The sequence below is a fragment of the Sorex araneus genome, chromosome X, assembly GCF_027595985.1.
Source record: "Sorex araneus isolate mSorAra2 chromosome X, mSorAra2.pri, whole genome shotgun sequence".
NCBI lineage: Eukaryota > Metazoa > Chordata > Mammalia > Eulipotyphla > Soricidae > Sorex > Sorex araneus.
Genome location: NC_073313.1, coordinates 214,065,261 through 214,088,797, shown reverse-complemented (window position 1 = coordinate 214,088,797; position 23,537 = coordinate 214,065,261). Strand labels below are relative to the sequence as shown.

Here is a 23,537-nt window from a genome sequence, read left to right as displayed (position 1 = left end):
GTTGTTGTCTATAAGCTTTCTGTAGCTCATCTTCTAGGTCACTGATTCTGTCTTCGGCTGTAGTCATTCTACTGTTGAGGCCATCTAATGAGATTTTTAGTTCATCTACCGATTCCTTTATTTGTGTGACTTCCGTTCGTAGGTTTGAAATTTCTGCTCTCATTTCTTCCTGCATTTTCTTGGTAGACCGTTGCAGTGCTTCATTCATCTCCTCCCGTAGCTTATTGGATGTCCGTTCCATGGTTGCTTGTAATAGGTCAACTCTCCTCCAGATTTCCTCTCTGAATTGTTTATCTGAGAGGTTGTAGATGGGAGTAGCCCCTGATGATGTTTCTGGAATCTTTTCATTTCCCTCTCTTGGTGGAGGGGATTTTCGCTGCTTCTTCATCTTGATATGGAAGTGTAGAGTCTGAGCTTTGTGGCTCTTTATTCCTGTTCCCTCTTGTTGTGGGAAGGAGGGTTTCTGTTTGTGCTAAGCTTCCCTTATTCAGTGATAGGTTGTATAAAGTTAGACTAAGCTAGTGGGTATTTTGCATAGGTGATTGGGATGATTAAAGTGATTTTCAAAGAAATAGACAATACCTATTGTGCTAAGGTCAGAGATAATATCTGTGGAGATAATATCTGAGGCCGCGTTAGCGTTGGCCGATCCGACAGAAGGCCACGCCCACTTTGAGACCACGTCCACTGAAATGCAGGCCACGCCCCCAGAATCTTCCTTGGCGGGGTCGCAGTTTCTCGCAGGTCCGCGTTTTCCCTGTCGGTCCTCACCTGTTCAAGACTCGGGAGATGGGGCGGCGCGCCGCCCCATCTCCCTGGATTGGCCGCCCCGGCAAGGTGGAAGAGGATGCAGAGAAGCCCAAGCCGGCAGGAAGCCGCCTTGGGGGACAGTTTCTCAGGTCTGCGCAGCGCAGGGAAGCGTTTCCCGATCGGTCCTCAGCTGTTCAAGACGCGCAAAAGGAGACATAATTTAAAATATATATATATAAAACTTCTAGAGGTAAAGCTATAGAAGTTTTATAAATTTACATTTATAAATCTAGCTCTAGATATAACAGCTAGAGGTAAGGGTTGGTGAAAATTGTGCAGCCATTGGAGGTAAAGGATGGTGGTGTCATTAAAATAAAGATGAGGATGAGTGGGAATGAAAGGAATAACCTTTATTTTGTTCTTTACAGTAGATGATATCATTCTTTTTTAGCCATTCTGCAATTAACCAAGTATTTTCCTGTGTTTAGAAATAGGAAAAATGTGAAAGCTCTTTCCCCTTGGGTCTACTTTAAGCAATTTAAACTCTGTGTTCAGCAAAAGTGCTTGATGGTACAAGATGGCCTTTCATGAAATTTCACCTGCAGAGGCCTCCTTGGACCATGCAGCTGGTTCAGTTGCCTGATTGTGCAAAAAAATGTATATGACAGCTTTTAAAAATCCGACTTGAATCTACCTTAGCAATGGATAAAACTCAAATCAAAAATGAATTCTAAATTTCTCAGCCTTCTATAGTAAAAGAAAAAAGCAACTTTAAATGTAAGATTATGAAGACTTAATTTTAGGAGACACTTTATTTATTTGGGGGAAGTTTTTGTTGCTATTGTTTTGGGGGTCACACTCAACAGTGCTTAGAGTTTACTCCTGGCTCAGCACTCGAGGATCATTCCTAGTCATGCTTGGGGGGATGATGTGGGGTTCTGGGGATTGAATTCTACTTGGCCACATGCAAGGCAAGCATGTACCAACTACACTGTCACTACAGCTCCTAGGAGACTTTTTAAATGATGAAACTCCATATAATAAGAAAAGAAAAAACCTACAGTTAATAGCAACAAGACTCAAAACTCACTTGGAAATTTACAGGAACACTAATAGACCAATGTGGAGATTTGTCCCCCTTTAAAAAAAAATCTAAGAATGGGAGAGGCTCCTTGGTAAGATAGGTTAGGTTAGTTACTGAAATGCAAATAGTTTGCAAAAACTGTACTCAGGAAAGAATAATATACTAGGAAAGAATAGAATAGATAGCAAGTAGCTGCATAAAAGCAAAATAGCTGTAAAACTGTTCCAGGTAAGCATAGAGCAAGTCTGTTTAGGGTCTTTAAGCTGTAGGGACTCCTCAAGCAAAAAACAGAATAGGAAACTGTGAGGACTTAGCATTTCAATTCTGATCTTAACGTACTTATTGAATGTTGATGTGTTTACTAACTGTCCTTATGCCTCTGTCAACAATCACTCATCTGTTAGGAGCCCTGTGGGAATAGGGGAGTGATACTGTAATGAATAAATAGCTGGCTGTGAGACCCCCAGATAGCTGTCCAGAAGACCCTAATGCTTTAATAGCCATGTGCATTTGTCTCCTTATGTGTTTGTCTCATTCAGGGTAACCAACCTTTGATGGGTGGGTGTCTAAGGGGCCAATCCAGTTGACTTTAGAAAGATAAATTAGCTGAATAGAAGGATTTTTCTATCTCCTGTCAGTAGGCACTTAGTTTAGATCCAAACATCTCATATAATTTGCATTTTTTCTTTAAAGATGATTATCACAGTATCTTAAAATTATTCAAAATATAATGCTACTATAAAATTTTCTCCCATTGTGGAGCTGGAGCAATAGCACAGTGGGTAGAGTGTTTGCCTTGCATACGGTCAACCCGGGTTCAATTCCCAGCATCCCATATTGGTCCCCTGAGCACCACCAGGGTTGATTCCTGAGTGAGCGCCAGGAATAACCCCTGTGCACTGCCAGGTGTGACGCCCCCCCCCAAAAAAAATTCCTTTATTGTCATTGTGACAATAAAGAAAATACTCATTGTGTCTCAACAATAATTAATCTATTCATGTATCCAGAAAAAACACAACGGACTATAATTGTTTGAGCAGTTTTCCCTATAGAAAGTTGGTTCACTAGATTGTTTGGTCATAGCAAGTACAGGCAGATATTACAGAAGATTTTTAGCTCCCAGAAAAACAAAAAGCATCTTTCATAAAATCTTCTATTGTTGGGTTCTCAGCAGCCAGCCTAAGACTTTGACCAAACCCCCTTCCCCTGAAATCAAAAGCCGGCCCTGTTTACAGGGGCCCAGGGACTTGCTCCAGCACTCCACACACAGGCACTCTGGTTGAGGAGACAATGGGATGAGGGCCATGACAGTTAACATCTGCCTGAGCTAGTTAACCTGGCCCTGAGATTGGAGAATAAAAATCATTACCTAACATCTGTACTGAGCTCGACAAGATAAGCGTGATACATGCGTGGAATGCCCACCCTCACAGATTGTGTGCATAAAAACCCCTGTGTAAGTGTCTCTATTTGTTTAGTCTTTGGATTTCCCTCTAAAATAAATGCAAACATTATCTTGTTTTCTAGCTTCATAAACTACAGTTTTTTTCCAGTTAGCATTCCAAAGCTATGGACAACTCCTACTCATAGCTTATTGCATAGATAGAAATCAATATCATAGCCATGAGCATACACTCATAACGATGGAACAGCAATCTCCAGCAAATGTTAAACTTGCTCATAAATACATCTCTATAGAAAAATTCTGCCCAACAACAAATAAAAACTCTCATCTAAAGAATGTTGTAAGGAGAATTTGTTTACATCCTTAACTTTCATTAATATTTTAATGCAGATAATACGAAAGCAAAAATTAAATGGTCCATAACCCCAAATCATACATAAATACTAAAGACAAAAACAAGAAAAAAATAAACTAAGATATAAATACTGACGACAAAACAGGAAATATAAGATTGAATATTGAATATCTTACAATGAATCTTACAATGAATATCTTACATTGAATATCTTAAAATGGCATAAAATTAAAAGTCTCCTTCATCTTCAATTACAAGGTGTTTTCACAAGGTTATAAGTGGATAGAGATGGAGAGTATCAGGCTAAATGAAATGAGTCAGAAAGAGAGGGACAGACATAGAAAGACTGCACTCATTTGTGGAGTATAAAATAATATAACATAAGGCTGACACCCAAAGACAGTAGATATAAGGGCCAGAAAGACTGCTCCATAGCTGGAAGCCTGCCTCTTGAGCGGATAGGAGAAGGCAGCTGGAATAGAGAAGGGATTACTAAGAAAATGATGGCTGGAGAAATTGGTCAGGATGGGAGATGTGTGCTGAAAGTAGATAATGGACCAAACATGGTGACCTCTCAGTATCTGTATTGCAAACCATAATGCCCAAATGTAGAGAGAGAATATGGGGAATATTTTCTGCCATGGAGTCGGGGGAGGGTGGGAAAGGGGGGTATAAAGAGACAATGGTGGTGGGGAATGTGAACTGGTGGAGAGATGGGTGTTTGATAATTGTGTGACTGTAACCCAAACATGAAAGCTTATAACTATCTCACGGTGATTTAATAAAATTTTTTAAATAAAGTTGTTAACATTTTCTTGTGTATTCCTCAAGAAAACAACTACCATATGATATATATTTTTTAATCCTTATAATTCTTGTACTAGAAAACAGTTATTCCGTGCTTTTTAATTGAATGCATGTTACAGATCTTTCCTGATGAGTATATCTATCTCACTTCCTACAAAGGAACAAGTAGTACTTTTTTTAGTCCCAGTATAATTAATGAGACTTAATTAATGCAGTCTTCAAGTGGTGTATGCTTAGTCTGTGTCTAATTTTGTTTTATTTTGTTCTTCCTTTACAATGAATGTTACAGTAAAACACACTGCACAGAACTTGAAAAATGTACTTAAGCATGGATCTAGGAAAAAATTCCAAAGAATGTATTGTTTGGACAGATATTATATTCATTTGAGGTTTATATAATTATTAAAGTGTCTTCCAAAAGATAAGATGAATATCTACATGAGTATTCCACCCAGCTCACCACATTCTATTCAAGTCATCAAGACATAACTCCCACTTCTTGTGAATGTGCCTTGTTTGGAAATAGGTTCTTTGCAGAAGTTCAAGTTCAGACTAAGTCCAAAGGATGAGTCCTAATCCATTACAAATGTGTGCTTAGGAATGGGAATAATATTAATGCAAGAAAAGAGTGGCATACAGAAAGATGCCATATGAAGACTTAGCAATTTGGATGCAACATCTATGAACCAAAGATTACCAACAAACCACCAGAAGCCAGGGAGGAGCATGGATGGAACAAATTCTCCCTCAGGGCCTTCAGAAGTGGCTCATTTTGGGATACCCTGGTCTTGATTTCTAACCTCCATAATTATCACGATCACGAAATCCCGTTAATCGTCGATTTCTTGAGCGGGCTCAGTAACCTCTCAATTCAACCTTTCCCTGAGATCTTAGAACTCTCTCGACTCAGCCCTCCCAATTATGTTGCACTGGAGGCTCTTTCAGGGTCAGGGGAATGAGATCCAGCTTGTTACTGGATTTAGCCTATGAATACACCATGGGAAGCTTGCAAGGCTGTCCCATATGGACAGGAAACTCTCAGAAGCTTGCCAGTTTCTACCAGAGGCAGAAGTAGGCTACAAGATATCGTGTGGCCACGAAGCAGCTGCACGCTTCTGGGAGCTTGCTTTTAAGTCTCTGGATGTTGGTCGTTGATGGGATTACACACAACTGGGTTCCTCTGCCAGTACCTTCATGCTTGATGCCCGTCCAAATGTGTGGAGAGGGGCCTTGAGCATAGCTGTAGCTAGGTCCCGGTGGTCTTCGGCCGCCAGGAGCTCTGCTCAGGGTGGGGAGGGAAGCTGGAGCCCATCCCCTCCGAGGGGCCCAGGGAAGACAGCCAGGAGTGTGGGCAAGAGACTCTCTGCCATAATTATAGTCAAACAAATTTATTTTATATTAAGCTTCCCAGCTTGAAGTAGGGTAGAATAAATACCTCACTGCTTTGATTTTTTTCTTTTTCTTTTAGTTTTGGGCCACACTCAGTTGTGCTTAGAGATTACCACTGGTGGGTAATCAGTGATCATTCTTGGTGGGCTCTGGGGACTATCTGGGATGCTGAGGTTTGAACCCAGGTCAGCTGTGTGTAAAGCAAGCACCTTATTCACTGTACTTGATAAGGTGGATACTTCACCCCTTTCATTGTTTGATTTTTCTCTCACTTCATCCCTTCTCTTTTCTTCACTTACCAACTTTCATTTTCGTGTTTTAGCACCATAGTACAATGAATAGTACATGCAGCAGAATTCGATACAAATGTCCTAAGTAAACACCTACTATTAACAGGTGTTCTAGTAATAACCAAAAAACGTATAGATGAAAAAAAGTACATTGACTGCCACTTATATATGAAGCTGAGCCTTTGGTAATAGTATTATTGTCTCTCTGTGTGTGTATATGTATGTGTACATGTGAGTGTGTGTGGAAACAATTTCTTTTTTTAAAAAAACACTTTATGCACCATGGTTTATAAAATTGTTCATAATACAGTTGTTCTGAACATTCAGTGTACCAACACCACCTACCACCAGTCTAACCTTTCTGCCACCATTGTCCAGTTTCCCACCCACTCCCCAAGCATGCCCCATCAGTAGGCACAAAACAGTTTACTTTGTATTATTGTTATAACTAAATAGCTAATGGAATTATTGAAAATACTTCACTAGAAGAAAATTTGTGAAAATTCTTATATCTCACTGAGTTTACTAAGTTGTTGCTAGTTGAGCCGTCTGTGTTATTGCTTTTGTTTATTGAGCTAGTTGACTTCTCTGTGACTTTCCTACCAAATGTGCTGTGATCCTACTGGGCTGTCTGTATTGTAGAATTTGGAGGTGTTCAGCATCTCCAGGACCTGTAGAATTGGGCCAATGAGTTTTCATAACAGTGGCTATGGGATATGGGTGTGGAAGCTGGGGTTTCTGGTGTCACCCCACCACCACTACCTCTGAGAAGGAGGCTGCCTGCCCCCACTTTGAGAAATCTCCAGAGATAAAATAAATTATTAGGGCTAAAGAGATAGCTCACAGGGCTGAATGCATGAGTTAAAAATATTTTTCCATATTTTTATTTGCTTTTCAACTTCATGAACAACTTCTGTACTGTTTTTTTTAGATGATTCTAATGCCATTTTATAGTTAAAGTAGTAAAATTTTTCCTATCAGACTTTCATAGTTTGTTTCTTATTTGGAAGTAAATTTATATTTTAAAATGAAGAAAAAATATAAAACCTTTGTTTAAAAATGAAATAAACTTATTTTATGGTTCTAATTTACTTATGAGTAATATATTAAAATGACACACTGATCAAAAATGTGAAAGTTCATTAATATCAACCTAATGATTTATTTCTCAGTGCAAGTGAGATGGTTGCTTTAGTTTACGTTTTTCTTGGTATCTAGCCAAGTGTCAATACATTATGACATGTGAGCTATTTTTTTCTCTAATGACATTTTTAAAGAGTTCCCCAGTGAAGATTAGGAGGACAGAGGATGCTCCAGCAATACTGGTGGTTCAGACCTGGTTTTAACCTTGAGGCAGCAATGTCAGTGCCTTATACAATGATGTTGGGGGTCTGCCAGGGTGACACCTGGTAGTTCTGGGACAGAGATTGGGAGGTCATGTGATTCCAGGGACAGGGATCAACTTTGAAACTCAAGCAGGTATGACAGGTATTTCATCCCTTTGAGCTACTGTAGGATATCACTGGTTTGTCCTGTTCTCCTTGCCACAGGAGCTTAGGTATATTGGGTCACACCCATCAAAGTGTTCCCGAGTCACTCCCATTCCTTTATCTATCTGTAACCACTTCTATGCTCTCTTTCCCAACCAGTTAATCAGCTTTTTGCCCTAATCAATCAATCACAATCACAATATCCCGTTAATCACCGATTTTCATCCTTTCCCTGAGATCTTAGAAGTCTATTTCGACTTAGCCCTTGTAACGATGTTGCACTGGGGGCTCTTCAGGGTCAGAGGAATGAGATCCAGCTTGTTACTGGACTTTGCATATGAATACACCATGGGGAGATTGCAAGGCTATCCCATGGGGGCAGGAAACTCAGAAGATTTCCAGTTTCTCCCAGAGGGAGAAGTAGGCTAAAGATATCGCTTCTGAGAGCTTGCTTTTAAGTTTCCCTCTGGATGTTGGCCGTTGATGAGATTACACACACCTGGGTTCCTCTGCCAGTACCTTCATGCATGAGGCCTGTCCGAACGTGTAGAGAGGAGCCTCCAGCATGGCTGCAGCTAGGTTCTGGTGGTCTTAGGCCACCGGGAACTCTGCTTGGGGTGGGGAGGGAAGCTGGAGCCCATCCCCTTCAAGGGGCCCCAGGGAAGACTAGGGCCCTGCTAGGGATAGGAAAGACTAGTCTGGCCTGAGTGCTGTAGTCTGAGATCAAGATGACCCCAGGAGAGCAATTCTATACGTTTAATGCATCTCTTGCTGTGTCCATACAAAATGATTAATATTATGAATACTTGTATGTTAGTTGGACAAGGAGAGGAGAAATACACCCATGGGATTCCACTCTTGGGTGGATGTCCTGCTGAAAGAGAATCTGTCCTAGAAGAAGCATCCCCTGAGGGAAAGAACTTTACCCCTACTGATTGTGACCACAACTATGTGTAAGCCCCAATCCCTCATTCTTGGGGATTTAACTAGGTTGTAAGAGTAGGCTGGGGGGCGAGTTCCAGTGCCAGATCTGGAGAAGCCAGATCGAGATCCAGACCCAGAGCAAGAAGGAGAATGAAGTAGCATGGGGGAGGAAGAAGCAGGAGGAGAATCAGAGGAGAATGGAGATGGGAATAGAATAAACTGCAACTGAGGCCAACCAACCTAGCCCTTATTCCTTCTTTCGCCTGCCTCATCATTGCCATCAACCTCATCGGGGTGAGAGAAAGCGGCTGGAGACTACTGAACGTGGGTGGCAGGAGAGATAGAGCGCCGCTGCTCTGTGCCCGGTGTGTTTACACAAGCCATATCTTTCTGGTCGCATACTGAACAAAACCAAATTTGATACTTAGGTTGACTCTTTTTCTTATATGACTATTCTAATACCTTTCTCCTTTTTTGGTGGGGTGAGGCATACCCAGGAGAGTTTATTCCTGGCTCTGTACTCAGGAATCACTCCCTGCAAGGCTCAGGAGACTACATGTGTTGGGAATTAAGCCCATGTACACTATTGTTGAATTTGGAAGTGTGCAGCGTCTTACTAAGTTTACTAAGTAAACTATTTCCCTTGTCCATGCCTATCCTTATTTCTAATCTATTTTAATACTATGGTTATAAAACTCATTAGCCATCATTATAATCATGAAAAAAATTCCTATATATTTTTATATTTTTATTGAAAATTAGTATGAGAATCAGTGGTCAATTTACCCCACCTTTTTGTCCATTAATGGACAAAAGTCATTTGAATTGTGACTGAGTTAGAATTAAAATATATTGTTATGGAGCTGAAGAGATAGTTCAGCAGGTAGGGTGTTTGCCTTGTATGCAGCCAATTTCTAGCATCCATATGGTCTTCTGAGTTCCACCAGGAATAATTACTGAATGAAGACTCAGGAATTACCCATGAGCATTGCCAGGTGTTACCCAAAGGCAAAAGGAAGAATTAAAATATACAAATATATAAAATAAAAATATCTGATATCCTCATAAAACTGAATCTTCTTAACCTTGTCCTTGGGAGGACATACATTTTGGAGATCTGTTTGTGAGTTTTTGGGTTTGGAGGTTTTGGGTTTTGGTTCTGTTTTTGTATTTGTGTTTATTTCTTTTTTCTGGTTTTTGAACCACGTAGAAAGTTTTCCAGGGCTTACTCCTGGCTCTGCACTAAGGGATCACTCCAAGAAGTGCTTGGGGAAATTATGTGGTATGCCAGAGATTGAACATGGCTGCATGCAAGACAGGAGCCCTACCTGTTTTACCATCTCTCTGGCCCCATATTTGGATTTTATTTATTTTGCTTGCATTTGGATTCAGTTTTCTATTTGTATTGTACTTTTTTGTTTGTTTCTATTTGTCCTTGTTTTATTTTGTGATAAGAAATTCTATCTTAAAACCTTCTGAAAGTAACTTAGGGTTTGGAGAGGGTTTTTCCTTGTTGAGTGTGTTGTTATAAAAAGTAAATATGGAAAACCAAAACACTTTAAAAATTTAAAAAAAACTAAGAATGGTCAAAGACATAGTATAACAGGTGTGTGCTTCCCTTGCATACTGCCAGCCCAGGTTGCATCCCCAGAGGTTCCATCCCCTAAGACCACCAGAAGTGATCCCTGAGCGCAGAGAAGGGAATAGGTCCTGAGTATTGCTGAGTGTGACCCAAAACCAAATTGAAACAGTAACAAAAACAAACTGAGTATTTAGTAGTCACAAAGGACTCTAGCATTTCAAACACATGCTAAATTAAAAATTATAAGTCTAAGAAAAAGAAATGGAATAGGCTAGTATCATTAGGGTCTGGGAACATGAGCAATCCAGTCTACCTAACCTATCTTTGCCTTAAGTCCCTCTCATAATGTTTCTGAAGGGAAAAATAATCATATTTGATCAATTTTTTTTCTTGGTTGACAAGAACTGTGTTTGACCTCCTGTTCATAAAAGACTCAAAAGTTGTAGAACAGACCTGGCAGACCAAGAGCCAGATTCAACTAGGAATTAGATTATTTTTGTCTAAAAAAATAAGGATATTTATTCAGAAATATTAAGGAGAAACGTCTTAAAGTAGAACTAAAGAACTTTTGAAAATAAATCAATTTTCTGTGTGTTTTTATAAGTACTGGCAGTTTACATGTTTCTCCTAAACTAGCATAGATGCCTGAAACTTTAATGAAAGCGAAAAGACTTTTTTCATGTCCAAATCTGTTTATATATCGCCCCTATTTTCATTTTTCTTCTAAATAGAATTGTCAGAATATTTGACACAAATACTTATGATCCGAAGTAAAATTGGCAAAATAAGACTGATTTAAAATGTATAGGCTTCATTTGAAACTTACTGACCTCTACAGTCATAAAATAGGAAGCAAAATTATCCTACCTGTGTTAACTAATCAAAATTAGCTTGTGGTATCTAAACAGAGAAATTAACTAACTCAGTCTCACAAGGTTTTGACCACAATAGAGGAAAAAATGGCATTATTTGTGCTAAAGCAAATGGAATTTCTGGGTCTGGTAAACTTGCTTGAAAGGTTATAAAATAAAAAGAATAAATTAAGTAATAAAAATCTCTACTAATCGTGGACTGTGGGATTTATTATGATCAGTTAAATTTAGAGTTACAATTAGATTTAATGAGAGAGTAAAGAAAAGATTTCATTGCAAAATGATGCAAATTCAAAGGTAATCATCAGAGGAAAATACATAAAGACAATGAAAAGTATAATAAAAACATTTATGTCTTCATCGTCGGCCTTTGATAAATTAGGACTAAAATATTTAAATAGGATGATGGTTTAGATGAATCTTCAGATACAGAAATAGATTTATCAAAGTATATAGTAGAAAAAGCTTCTTTTTACCCTGACCCTGACCCAAATAAGTCATGGTCTTTATCTTTGGTCATGTAATAAATGTTTGGCCATGTAAAAAACTCCAAGGTGCCCCCAAACAGCAATTGTTTTAGGATACTTGGACCACAATGTAACAAAATTAGAATCTCTCACATTCATAGAAACAGCTTTTAAGTACTTGGGAGAAAAATTAATTAAAACTACAGTAGTATTCAGAAATTAATGATTATCAAATATACAATAGAAAAAAATGTAAGGGGTGAAGCAGAACTTAAAACAAATTGCAACCCATTGTTTGAGATGATTTCATTATTAAGATAACAAATTCTAGGGCTGGAATGATAGTACAGTGGGTAGGGCATTTGGTTGCACTCGGCCGACTCAGGTTCTATTCCCAGCATCCCATATGATTCCCCTGAGCACTGCCAGAGTAATTCCTGAGTGCAGAGCCAGGAGTAACCCCTGTGCGTCACCAGGTGTGACCCAAAAGAGCAAAAAAAAAAAAAGATAACAAATACTACAAGTTAATATCCAAAGAATTCAATTCCCAATAGAAAGATAAAACATAAATAAGTAAAAATAATTCTGGTTAGGATGTAGAGATCCATCCTCTCATCCTAATGACCAAAGCATACCAAATAAGATGACCAGAACCCACGCGAAGCTGTCTTCACTGGGGCAACTTGGAGTGAGAGTGGAGGTGCAAGTATTACTCTGTGCCCCAACAGAGCACTGAGAGCCTAAAACCTTCAGAATTCAATCGATGCCATGCTCATGGCTGCTCTCCACAGGCTCAGATGAGCATCACCCATGAGTGAATCTGAAGAAAATCCCAAGTATGTGGGCCCAGTGACTGAAGTTTCCAAGCCCGCTCAGAGCAGGAATGGACCTCCTCTCCCCATGTCTCAAGTTTACCAGCAGATTGGCAGTCACACTCACTGCCCCTGTGACCATATAATCTCAACGGTCATGATTCAGAGACTCAGAAATAAAGCTCCCAGAAGAAAGCAACAATGACCTCACCCATGAGTGAATGTGCTGTACAATGGTATTCTAATTTTTAGAATTCCTGGAGTGACCTCTCATACTCTACATCACTGATGCACCAAGAGTAACACACAACATTTGATGGGGTTTAACAAACATGTTAGTAATCTCTTATACAAGAGCTTAATGGCTACAGGATGAAATATAACAATCTTCACACACTTACCTCTAAGGAAACTTTATTGGGTCATTTTTAGAGGATTATTAACAACAAGCAACACAAATTAATTATTTCGGTTCTGCTTTGGGGGCACAGTTTGGGATTTGGGATAGAAAAATTCAAAATATTGTGTTGGGAAGGGGCAATGGTGGTGGAATTGGTGTTTGAATATTAAATGTAATGAATTACTGTGCACTTTATAAAAATAAAGTTAAGTTTTAAAAAAGTATGCCAAATAAACTATAAAACCATACTTTTTAAATAAAAAATCTGAGGATGCAAAGAAACATAAATGAAACACCTGTCACTGTCACTGTCACTGTCATCCCATTGCTCATCGATTTGCTTAAGCGGGCACCAGTAACATCTTCATTGTGAGACTGGTTGTTACTGTTTTGGGCATATCAAATACACCAACGGTAGCTTGCTAGGCTCTGCTGAAACATAAATTCAAGAAATAAAAAAGAATTATAGAAAAGAAACTACAGCTGCTTATATTGCAGGTATAGTGACAATAATGAGGACAAATGTACCACATATGGGTTTACAAAGGAAACCACAGAACTTTCAACAAACTTTTAACCACCATATGGAATTGCACACTAGAATTCAAATGAGCTCTAGACACAAAGTATATCAGTGCCCACAGGCCAACCTTTTCCCAACATTTTTAAAATTGGTACAGACAATTTTCCAGCAAATGAAAGAGCTGGGCCAGAATACAGAGAGAGCACCCATAATTAGAAAAACTGGTCACCTATAAATCACTACAATTTCTGGAGTCTTATCCTTGCTTGTATTCCACACATTATTGCACAGAAAGCTCTGATTATGTCCTGATATATTGAAGCCAGTAGTGAACTAATCAAAAGAAAGCTTAATTAATTGGCAAATGTACCAGCTGAAGAGCACTGATGACCACACTATCTAAAATTCTACACGCTTTTCAAGTGGAATGCCTATTTTTTAAATATTAATATCAGTGCCTAATACTCTTTTATTCTAAATGCTCTCTCTGTAATCAAACTCGATGAGAAACACAAAGTATGAAAACGGGGGGCAATGGTCGACAGAAAAGAGCAATAAAAGATCACAAAGTGATGTTTCAAAAGTTGGATTTTTTACATAAGGGTTTTGAAATGTCTCATTAAAATGCTAAGTATCTGCTCCTTAAAAACTCTGCTCCTTAAAAACTATGACCTGGGAGCTCTACTAACCCATTTTGGCATCCCAAGACTTCTGATAGGAATGCATCTAGACTGTGAACTGAGGTACAACCCCATGCCACCCAGGGAAGGGGAAGGATTTTCTCTCTCAACGTTTTCTTTCTAGCGGGGGAGATAGCAGTGGCAGCAGCAACTCCCACATGGCATCCGCCATTTTCTAGAACTCACTAACCAGAGGTATGAGCTTGCAGTAACCGGCACGCAAGAGATCATGAGATGGGGGTGTTACCGGCATGCTCTCCACCCAGATGAGATCCAGATCAGCCGCGCATGAACGTCCCCTCTGCTCCTTAAAGACTATGATCCAGGAGGTCCACTAACCCATTTTGGCACCCCACGGCTTCCTATAGAAATGCATCTAGACTGTGAACTGAGCTAAAATACCAGAAATCCAAAACTGAGCGGCCGTGACAGTGGTAGCATGAGCTCCTATAATCTTCATTCTCAGCAATGGAAAACAAATTATCAAATGATGCCTTTACAGCTGGTTTGATTGTTGGGGGGAAATTCCAATTAATAATATTGAGTTTTCTGTTGAAATATTGAATGTATTTAAGGTATAGAGAGAATAAAGTGAGGATCATTAGCCATTCAGGTTGGGGGGTGAGTGTGGGAAGGGTGTATATTGGGGATTTAAACCTGAAAGCTTTGTAACTTTTATCACAGTGATTCAATAAAATAAAAATTTTAAATAATAATAATAAAAAAGCTAAGTATCAACAAAAGAAGTATCCATAAAGAAGATACAGAAATATTTTAAAATGTAAAACATGTGATAAAAATGCTAACATCTCGAGGAGCCTGCACCTCCATCTTCCCTTTGGACCCCGAGCACCCACCCACCCCAAGAGCCACTCGATAGGCTCCTTTGCCACCCTCCAGCACCACACCTGATTTGCTTCCTCTGGCAGGTCAGTGAACTGGCCCCGGGAGACCGTTTTCCTCTCACTTGCATCCCTGTCTTCCCTTTGGAACCGAGCACCCACCCAACCTGAGTGCCACCCAATCAGCCCCTTCACCACCCTCCAGCGCCGTGCCTTGTTTGCACCCAGTTTGCTCCCTCTGGCAGGTCAATGAACTAGCCCCCAGCCTCCATTTCCACCCCCCTCCTTGCCAGGCACCCCACCCAAGCCCAGTAGTGGGCATGGCCTCTGCAGAAGTGGGCGTGGCCTATTTTGGGTCAGGCAGCCACTCACGAGGCCACAGTTATTTTACCCTTTCCTGGCACTCTGGATTCCCATATTTATTTCCGTCACCTAATTCTGTGGATAATATCCTGGCCATCTCAAACATGTTAGGCCAATAGCCCAGTAGCCTGCCCCTATTGCACCATAATACTGTTGTCACAAGAAGCTCTACAAGTCCAATATAAAAGGACACATCATCTGAAGCTTCACTAGAGACCTCACATATGTCACCGAGGAACACCTGAGAGGAAGGAATAGGTGAGCACCATAGACCAAGCTCATCCAGAATTCTTTCTCGCAATTAGAGGGGAATACTGATAGTGAATTCAAAGGCCCCACTACCATACTACTATAAAAACATGAAGAAACAGCAAAAATCACCACCGCTAGGAGATGAGTAAAAAGGCCCAGATGCCTCAACAAGCATCACCCACAAATATGATCTCTCCAGTGAAGAATTCAGAGATGAAATGTTGAAAGTGCTCAATAAAATCAAACGTTTCAACAGACATCCAGTAAATTAAAGAAGGACATGAAAAAACCATGGAACAGACAATCGAGAAAATACAAGAAAAAATGAGAGCAGAAATTAAAAAAAACTACAAAAAGAAGTGTCACAAATAAAGGATTCTGTAGATGAAATTAAAAACTCAGTGGTTGCCCTCAATAGTAGAATGGCTACAGCCAAAGACAGAATGAGTGAGCTTGAAGATGAGCTGCAGGAAGCATACAAGTGACAGCAAACAATGGGAAAAGATCTCATAACAGATCTTAGGCATATCAGAGATCTAGGGGATGATTTCAAGAGGAATAATGTTAGAATCATCGGAGTACCTGAAGGACAGGGAGATAACACCAATGAAAAAGCCCCAGTTAAAAATATCATTGCTGAAAAGTACCCAGAGCTGGAGAATGCAGGCATCCAGATCCAAGGAGCCCAAAGAGTGCCAACTAAAAGAGACCCTAATAAAAACACTCCAAGATATAGCATAGTCAGAATGATGGATGCTGTCGATAGAGACAGAATACTGAAAGCAGCAAGGTCAAAGAAGGAAATCACATACAAAGGAATACCCTTAGATTTACAGCAGACCTATCAGAGGAAACCCTCCAAGCTCAAAGACAATGGGCAGATATAGTGAAAAAACTCAATGAAATGAATGCCTCACCAAGAATGTTTCATCTGGCTAAACTCTCACTCAAACTCGAAGGAAGCATACACTATTTCATAGATAAACAATAGCTCAGGAACTTCATAGACTCAAAACCAAATTTAAAAGAAGGACTAAAGGGCCTACTGTAAGACAAGGAAATACCCTACAGGCACAACAAACCCCTACAGTAATATGGCAGAAAACCCCATGACAATAATCTTCCTCAATGTTAATGGTCTAAATGCACCATTTAAGAAACACAGAGTGGCAAAATGGATTCAGAAACTAAACCCAACATTCTGCTGCCTACAAGAAACACACCTGGACAATCAGAGCAAACACAGACTTAAAGTTAAAGGAAGGAACACAATCCTGTAAGCAAACAACTCCCTCAAAAAAGTCGGGGTGGCCATACTAGTATCTGACAACATAGATTTCAGGTTGAAAAAGATTAGAAGAGACAGCAAAGGCCATTAATTACTAATCAAGGGATATGTACAGCAGGAAGAAATCACGCTCCTAAACGTGTACGCATTTAATGAGGGACCAGCTAAATACTTAAAACAACTGCTAACAGATTTTAACAAGGACATTGCTAGTAACACAATAGTAGCTGGGGACTTCAATACTTCCCTATCACCACTAGATAGATCAACAAGACTGAAATTCAGCAAGGAAACACTGGAGTTGAAGGAGGAGATAGAAGAGAGAAAGTTAATAGATCTATACAGGGCTTTGCATCCCCAAAAGAAAGAATACACATTGTTTTTCAGTGCACATGGAACATTTTCCAAAATAGACCACGTGCTGGGTCACAAAACGTACCTCAATAGAATCAGAAAGATAGAAATTGCATCAAGTATCTTTTCAGACCATGACGCACTGAAGATAAAAGTTAATCACACACAGACATGGAGAACCAATCAAACACCTGGAAATTAAACAATTCAATGTTGAACAATGAGTGAATCAGGAAGGAAATCAAGGAAGAAATCAAAAGATACCTTGAAACAAATGAGAATAAAGACACAAGTTACCAGAACCTATGGGACACAGCTAAAGGTGTGTTAAAGGGAAAATTTATACCTCTGCAAGCATTACTCAGGAAGGAAGAAAGAGCTTGCATAGATAACTTGACTTCACAGCTCAAGATCTTAAAAAAGGACCAACAAAAGGAGCCCAAACCAGGCAAAAGGAAGGAAGTAACAAAACTTAGAGAGAAATTAACAACATGGAAACCCAAAACACAATCCAAAAAATCAATGAAACCAAGAGCTGGTTCTTTGATAAAATAAACAAGATTGATAAACCACTAGCAAGGCTCACAAAGAAACAGAGAACCCTAATAAACTGAATCAGAAATGAAAAGGAAGACTTCACAACAGAAACCAGAGAAAATCAAAAGATCATCAGAGACTATTTTGAAAGGTTATATGCCATGAATCAAGAGAACCTAGAAGAAATGGATAGATTCCTGGATTCCTATAATCTCCGAAAGTTGAACCAAGATGATCTGGAATACCTGAATAGACCTATTAATATCAAATAAATTGAAGCTGTAATCAAAAGTCTTCCAAAAAACAAAAGCCCAGGTCAAGATGAATTCACCAGCAAATTCTTCCAAACATTTAAAAGAGGACCTATTTCCAGTTCTTCTCAAGCTTTTCCAGGAAATTGAAGAAACAGAAACCCTTCCAAATAGTTTCTATGAGGCATATATCTCCCTAATACCAAAAGCAAACATTGACACCAAAAGACAAAAAGAAATAAAATTGCAGGCTGATATCCCTGACGAATACGGATGCAAAGATCCTCGACAAACTATTAGCAAATAGAATCCACAACTCATCAAAAATATCATACACCACGACCAAGTGGGATTCATCTTGGGCATGCAAGGATGATTTAGCATTTGGAAAGAAGTCAATATAATCCATCATATCAACAAAAGAAAAGATAAAACCATATGATCATATCGATAGATGCAGAGAAAGCATTTGACAAGATTCAGCACCCATTTACAATGAAAACTCTCACCAAAATGGGTATTGAAGGAACTTTCCTCAATATAGTCAAAGCCATCTACCAAAAGCCTATGGCAAGCATCATCCTCAATGAGGGAAACCTAAGAGCCTTCCCTCTAAAGTCAGGGATGAGACAAGGATGCCCACTCTCTCCACTTCTGCTCAATATAATACTGGAATTACTTGAGATAGCAGTTAAGCAAGAAAAATATATTAAGGGCATTCAGATAGGAAAGGAAGAGATTAAGCTCTCACTATTCGCAGATGATGTGATACTATACTTAAAGAACCCTAAAATTTCTACCTAATCTCCTAAAAACAATAGACTCATATAGTAAAGTTGCAGGCTATAAAATCAATACCCAAAAGTTCCTGGCTTTCTTATATGCAAATAATGAGACGTGCTTCAAAGAAATAAAGCAAATTTTTATTTTCTTTACTTCTTGAAATTCATATGGAACAATAAACCCTCATGATAAAGCAATTCTTGGGAAAAAGAAAATGGGAGGTATCAACCTCCCCAACTTCAAACTCTACTATAAAGCAGTAATAATGAAAACAGTATGGTACTGGAACAAAAGCAGAACTGCAGAGCAATGGAACAGGGCTGAATATTCTGACACCACCCCACCAAATAAATGATTATCTAATCTTTGATAAGGGAGCAAGAATTGTGAAGTGGAGCAAGGAAAGCCTTTTTAACAATTTGTGCTGGCAAAATTGGACAGCTACATGCAAAAAGATGGGCTCAGATCTCTACCTAATGCCATGTACAAATGACAGATGAAAATGAGTTAAAGACCTCAATATCAAACCAGAATCCTTAAGGTACATTGAAGACAAAGTTGGCAAAACCCTTGACGATGTTGAAGCTAATGGTATCTTCATGATGACACACCACTGGCCAAGCAAGTGAAAACAAAGATAAACATATGGGACTATCTTAAACTAAGAAGCTTCTGCACCTCAAAAGAAACAGTGACCAAAATACAAAGACAGACTACAGAATGAGAAAGGATATTCACCCAATACCCATCTGATAAGGGGTTGATATCTAGGATGTACAAGGCACTGGTTGAACTACACAAGAAAAAACATCCAACCCCATCAAAAAATGGGGTGATGAAATGAACAGAAACTTTCTCAAGAAAGAAATACGAATGGCTAAAAGGCACATGAGAAAATGCTCTACATCACTAATCATCAGGGAGATGCAAATCAAAACAACAATGAGATATCATCCCACAGCACAGAGACTGGCCCACATCCAAAAGAACAAAAGCAACCGGTGTTAGTGTGGATGTGGGGAGAAACGGACTCTCTTTCACTGCTGGTGAGAATGCCTACTGGTTCAGCCCTTTTGGAAAACAATATGGACGATTCTCAAAAAATTAGAAATTGAGTTTCCATTTGACCCAGCAATACCACTCCTGGGAATATATCCCAGAGAGGCAAAGAAGTATAGTCGAAATGACATCTGCACTTATATGTTCATCAAAGCACTGTTTACAATAGCCAGAATCTGAAAAAAAAAACCCAGAGTGCCCCAAAACAGATGACTGGTTAAAGAAACTTTGGTACAGGTACATCTACACAATGGAATACTATGCAGCTGTTAGGAGAGATGAAGTCATGAAATTTGCATATAAGTGGATCAACATGGAAAGTATCATGTTGAGTGAAATGAGTCAGAAAGAGAGAGACAGACATAGAAAGATCTCACTCATCTGGGGAATATAAAGTAACAGAGTGGGAGACTAACACCCAAGAGTAGTAGAGATAAGGACCAGCAGTCCTGCTCCACAGCTTGGAAACTGGCCTCACATGCTGGGGGAAAAGGCAGCTGAGATAGAGAAGGGAACACCAAGCAGAGAATGTTGGGGAGGACCCATTCGGGTTGAAAGATGCATGCCGAAAGTAGAGTATAGACCGAACATGAAGGCCACTCAATACCTCTATTTCAAACTACAACACCCATAATGAGAGAGAACAAAGGGAATGCCCTGCCGCAGAGGCAGGGTGTGGTGGGGGATGGGGTGGAGGTGGTGGGAGGGATATTGATGGAGGAGAATGGGCAATGGTGGAGGGATGTAAATGATCACTGTATGACTAAAATGCAAACATGAACATTCATAAGTTTGCAAAAAAAAATTGTTCTAAAATTCACTAGAAAGGCAAAAATAGTATAATTAAGACAAGTTTTAAAAGGTAAAAAAAATGCTAACATCTCCAGGAGAAAAAATAAGACAGTATCAATGGAGAATTTCAGCATGAGTTGGAGCTTTACATGCACAAACATGCACACACACACACACACACACACACACACATACCATGTAGCTCAATAGATGAGCACACATGCTTTATCTGTATGATGCTCTGGGTGTGTCCCAGCATGTGTGTGCCTGTACTATCATGCATGTATAATCACGCAAACACATAAATCCATTTAAAAATAATCAAAAAATAAAGGAAATCTAGAAATGGAAAATATGGTACCATAAATGTTGAATGGAGGTGCCAGAATAAACTTTCTCACAAGCTAATGTTAATTTTAGGGCAAATAATTCAGATTTGGATCTTTAAATATCAGGCTAATTGCATAATTCAAAGATTAATTTTTTAAAGATCCTTAAAGAAATTTCCATTTTGGTTTACAGTGTGTTTATTCTACAAAGAATGGAGTTTGAATCTTATCCCATGCTTTTCTGAACCAATTTAGATAATACAGTTGAATCAGAAGTGTATTTCTCTAAAATGACCTTGACTCACTCAAGCATAGTGAAAGCATTTTATAGGGAAGGGAGGACAAAGAATGACAAGCCTTTGATAACTAAACAGTTACTAATTCACATGTGGTATGACACAACAGCTATTCAGTTATTAAATATAAATGTGACCAGTGGAATTTAAGAATTCGAGACCCAATTTCCAAGGAGCTGACATGCTAGATAAAGAAATGAAACCATGTAATAGCTAAAATTAAGCCAAAGTGCTGAGATTGAGTCTGATGTTGCATGAAACTCTGATTTTGTGCCTGATCTGAGTGCAGCCTCTAATTCTCTAGGTTTAGCCTCTCCTGCTATCAAAGAAGAAATGAATGCTGAATAAACATGTAGCTTGCCTGTAAAGCCCTGGCTGCCACAAAGGTAGCCAAGGTTGAAAATGGATAAGAACTACTAAAACTGAGGAATCTAACGTGAAGGACTTATCTTAGTTTGTAAACTGACATCATCAGCTGCCTGGAAAATTTTTACTTAATTGGGAGATTTTTTTTGCTGTCTATGTTTCAGAATGGAAAAGAATGTTTGGTTTGATGCAAGGTTCATCACTCATCACTGATCAATCACAATGGCTGCACAGTTTTCCTAGGGAAAGCTCCTGCATGCATTTGACAAATGGATAACTTTATGCCAATCCTGGTAGCTTTGGGATACTATAATTGGGTTCTGACTGTTCAGAAACAGTTGCTTTGGACAGGGCTCTGTACAACTTCTAGTAGACGAAAATTCTCAAACTATAAGGACAATTTAATGATAATCTGTAAAATGTATCTGTAGCTCCTAAGTCTATACTTTCAATGCTTTGGACTTGTAATGAACTTTTATATAAGTATGATAAAGGAAAAATATATTATTGTTATCAAACTGAACACCTATTTCTTTCTTTTCTTTTTGAAAGTAGAAAAGTTTGTTTGGAAGTGGAAGAAAGACAAAAAGTAACTTCCTATGTGGGGAGGAACTTAGTATAGGACTAAGTTCACCAGTTTCATTTTATATACTCTGCCATTTGATTGCTTTTTATACTGCTTCAATTCTCATAAATTGCATCTTCTCTATAAACTACTTGGTGTCTATAAAGTAGCACATAGCAAATACACACAAAAGATAATGAACTAAATAATCTTGATGACAATGACTGATTTGTGATTTTAAAAGTATATGTAGCAAATTAAAAACTTTCATTTTGGTATTTAAAAAACTATTAACAACGAGAACAAAAGAAGAATAGTTAACAAAGAGAAATTAATTATAGGACTATTTAAGAGCAGGATTAAAAGGGAAGGTAGAAGAAGAGAAGAGAGGCAAGAAAGAAATCACTTAACAAAACCATCCAATAAAACATGTAATAGGAAACAGGATATGCTTAAAGCACTGATATAGCAGCAATTATATCTGTATCTCCCATTAACTTTCTACTTGATGCCTGAGGAAGTCTCAAGTCACATTCCCAGGAGACATCATTATTAAAGACTGGCTTACATATTGTCTTGCCCCTTTTTCTTTTAGAATTATTAAACTCTCATCAGTGGTATTAAGATAAAATGTGTAAGATGTACAAGAAATTGCTTGTAGTAGGAATTTGTTTTGTTAATGGATTACTTGATTATTTTGAGTTTCATCGAGCCTGGGGTGAAATAAATAGGCCTTGCCATTTTATATTAATTTATTAGTGATACTCATCCTTTCATATTCAACTAATGTCTCATTATTTACAGTTTCCCCATAATTCTTAATCCACTGTAATGATGGTAAAAATATAAGAGAAAATGTAAACTTCTAGAAGGTCAAGAGCATTCAGGAAGGTGGCCATTTACATTAAAGCAGGAAAGGATATAAACATTAATTTTGGGACCAGAGAAATAGTACAGGGCTATGGCACTTGTCTTGCATATGGCTGAACCAGGTTCAGTACCCTGCTCTGCAAGTGGTCTCTGAACACAGGAGCCATGAGTAAGCTCTGAACACCACCAGATGTGACTTAAAAAGTAAACAAATATAATAAAAAGTCTATCTGACTGAATCTCTTTATTTTATTATAAGGGAACTTTCAAGACCACTAAGAAAAGCCAGAATCACACATGTAATTAGTTGCAGATTTACATATAGCTCCTTATTAAATTTGCAAATCTGTCCTACATATTTCTGATCTTGTGCATCCTACATCAAGCTAGGAATCATTTTAAATTAGTGTTGGTTCTACAGAGAAATATATATACATATATATAAATATATCACTGTCACTGTAATCCCATTGCTCATCGATTTGCTTCAGCAGCCACCAGTAACATCTCCATTGTGAGATGTGTGACTGTTTATGGCATATATAGCACTCCATGGGTAGTTTACCAGGCTCTGCCTTGCAGGAGAGTTACTCTCGGTAGCTTACCTGGCTCTCCAAGAGGGGTGGAGGAATCAAACCCGGGTTGGACGCATGTAAGGCAAATGCCCTACCGCTGTGCTATCACTCCAACTTATTCTATTTATGGACTTATTAGATAGATAGATAGATAGATAGATAGATAGATAGATAGATAGATAGAT

General features: G+C 38.8%; 1 protein-coding gene across 1 annotated transcript in view; it reads left to right on the top strand.

The window, feature by feature from the left end:
- Positions 1-789: 789 nt before the first annotated feature.
- The window catches only part of LOC101550120 (citrate synthase, mitochondrial-like), a 58,298-nt gene continuing 35,550 nt past the window's right edge, over positions 790-23,537 (top strand). Inside the window, 1 exon segment of the mRNA XM_055121252.1 lies at positions 790-953. Within this exon segment, the coding sequence (XP_054977227.1) occupies positions 790-953 (164 nt within the window).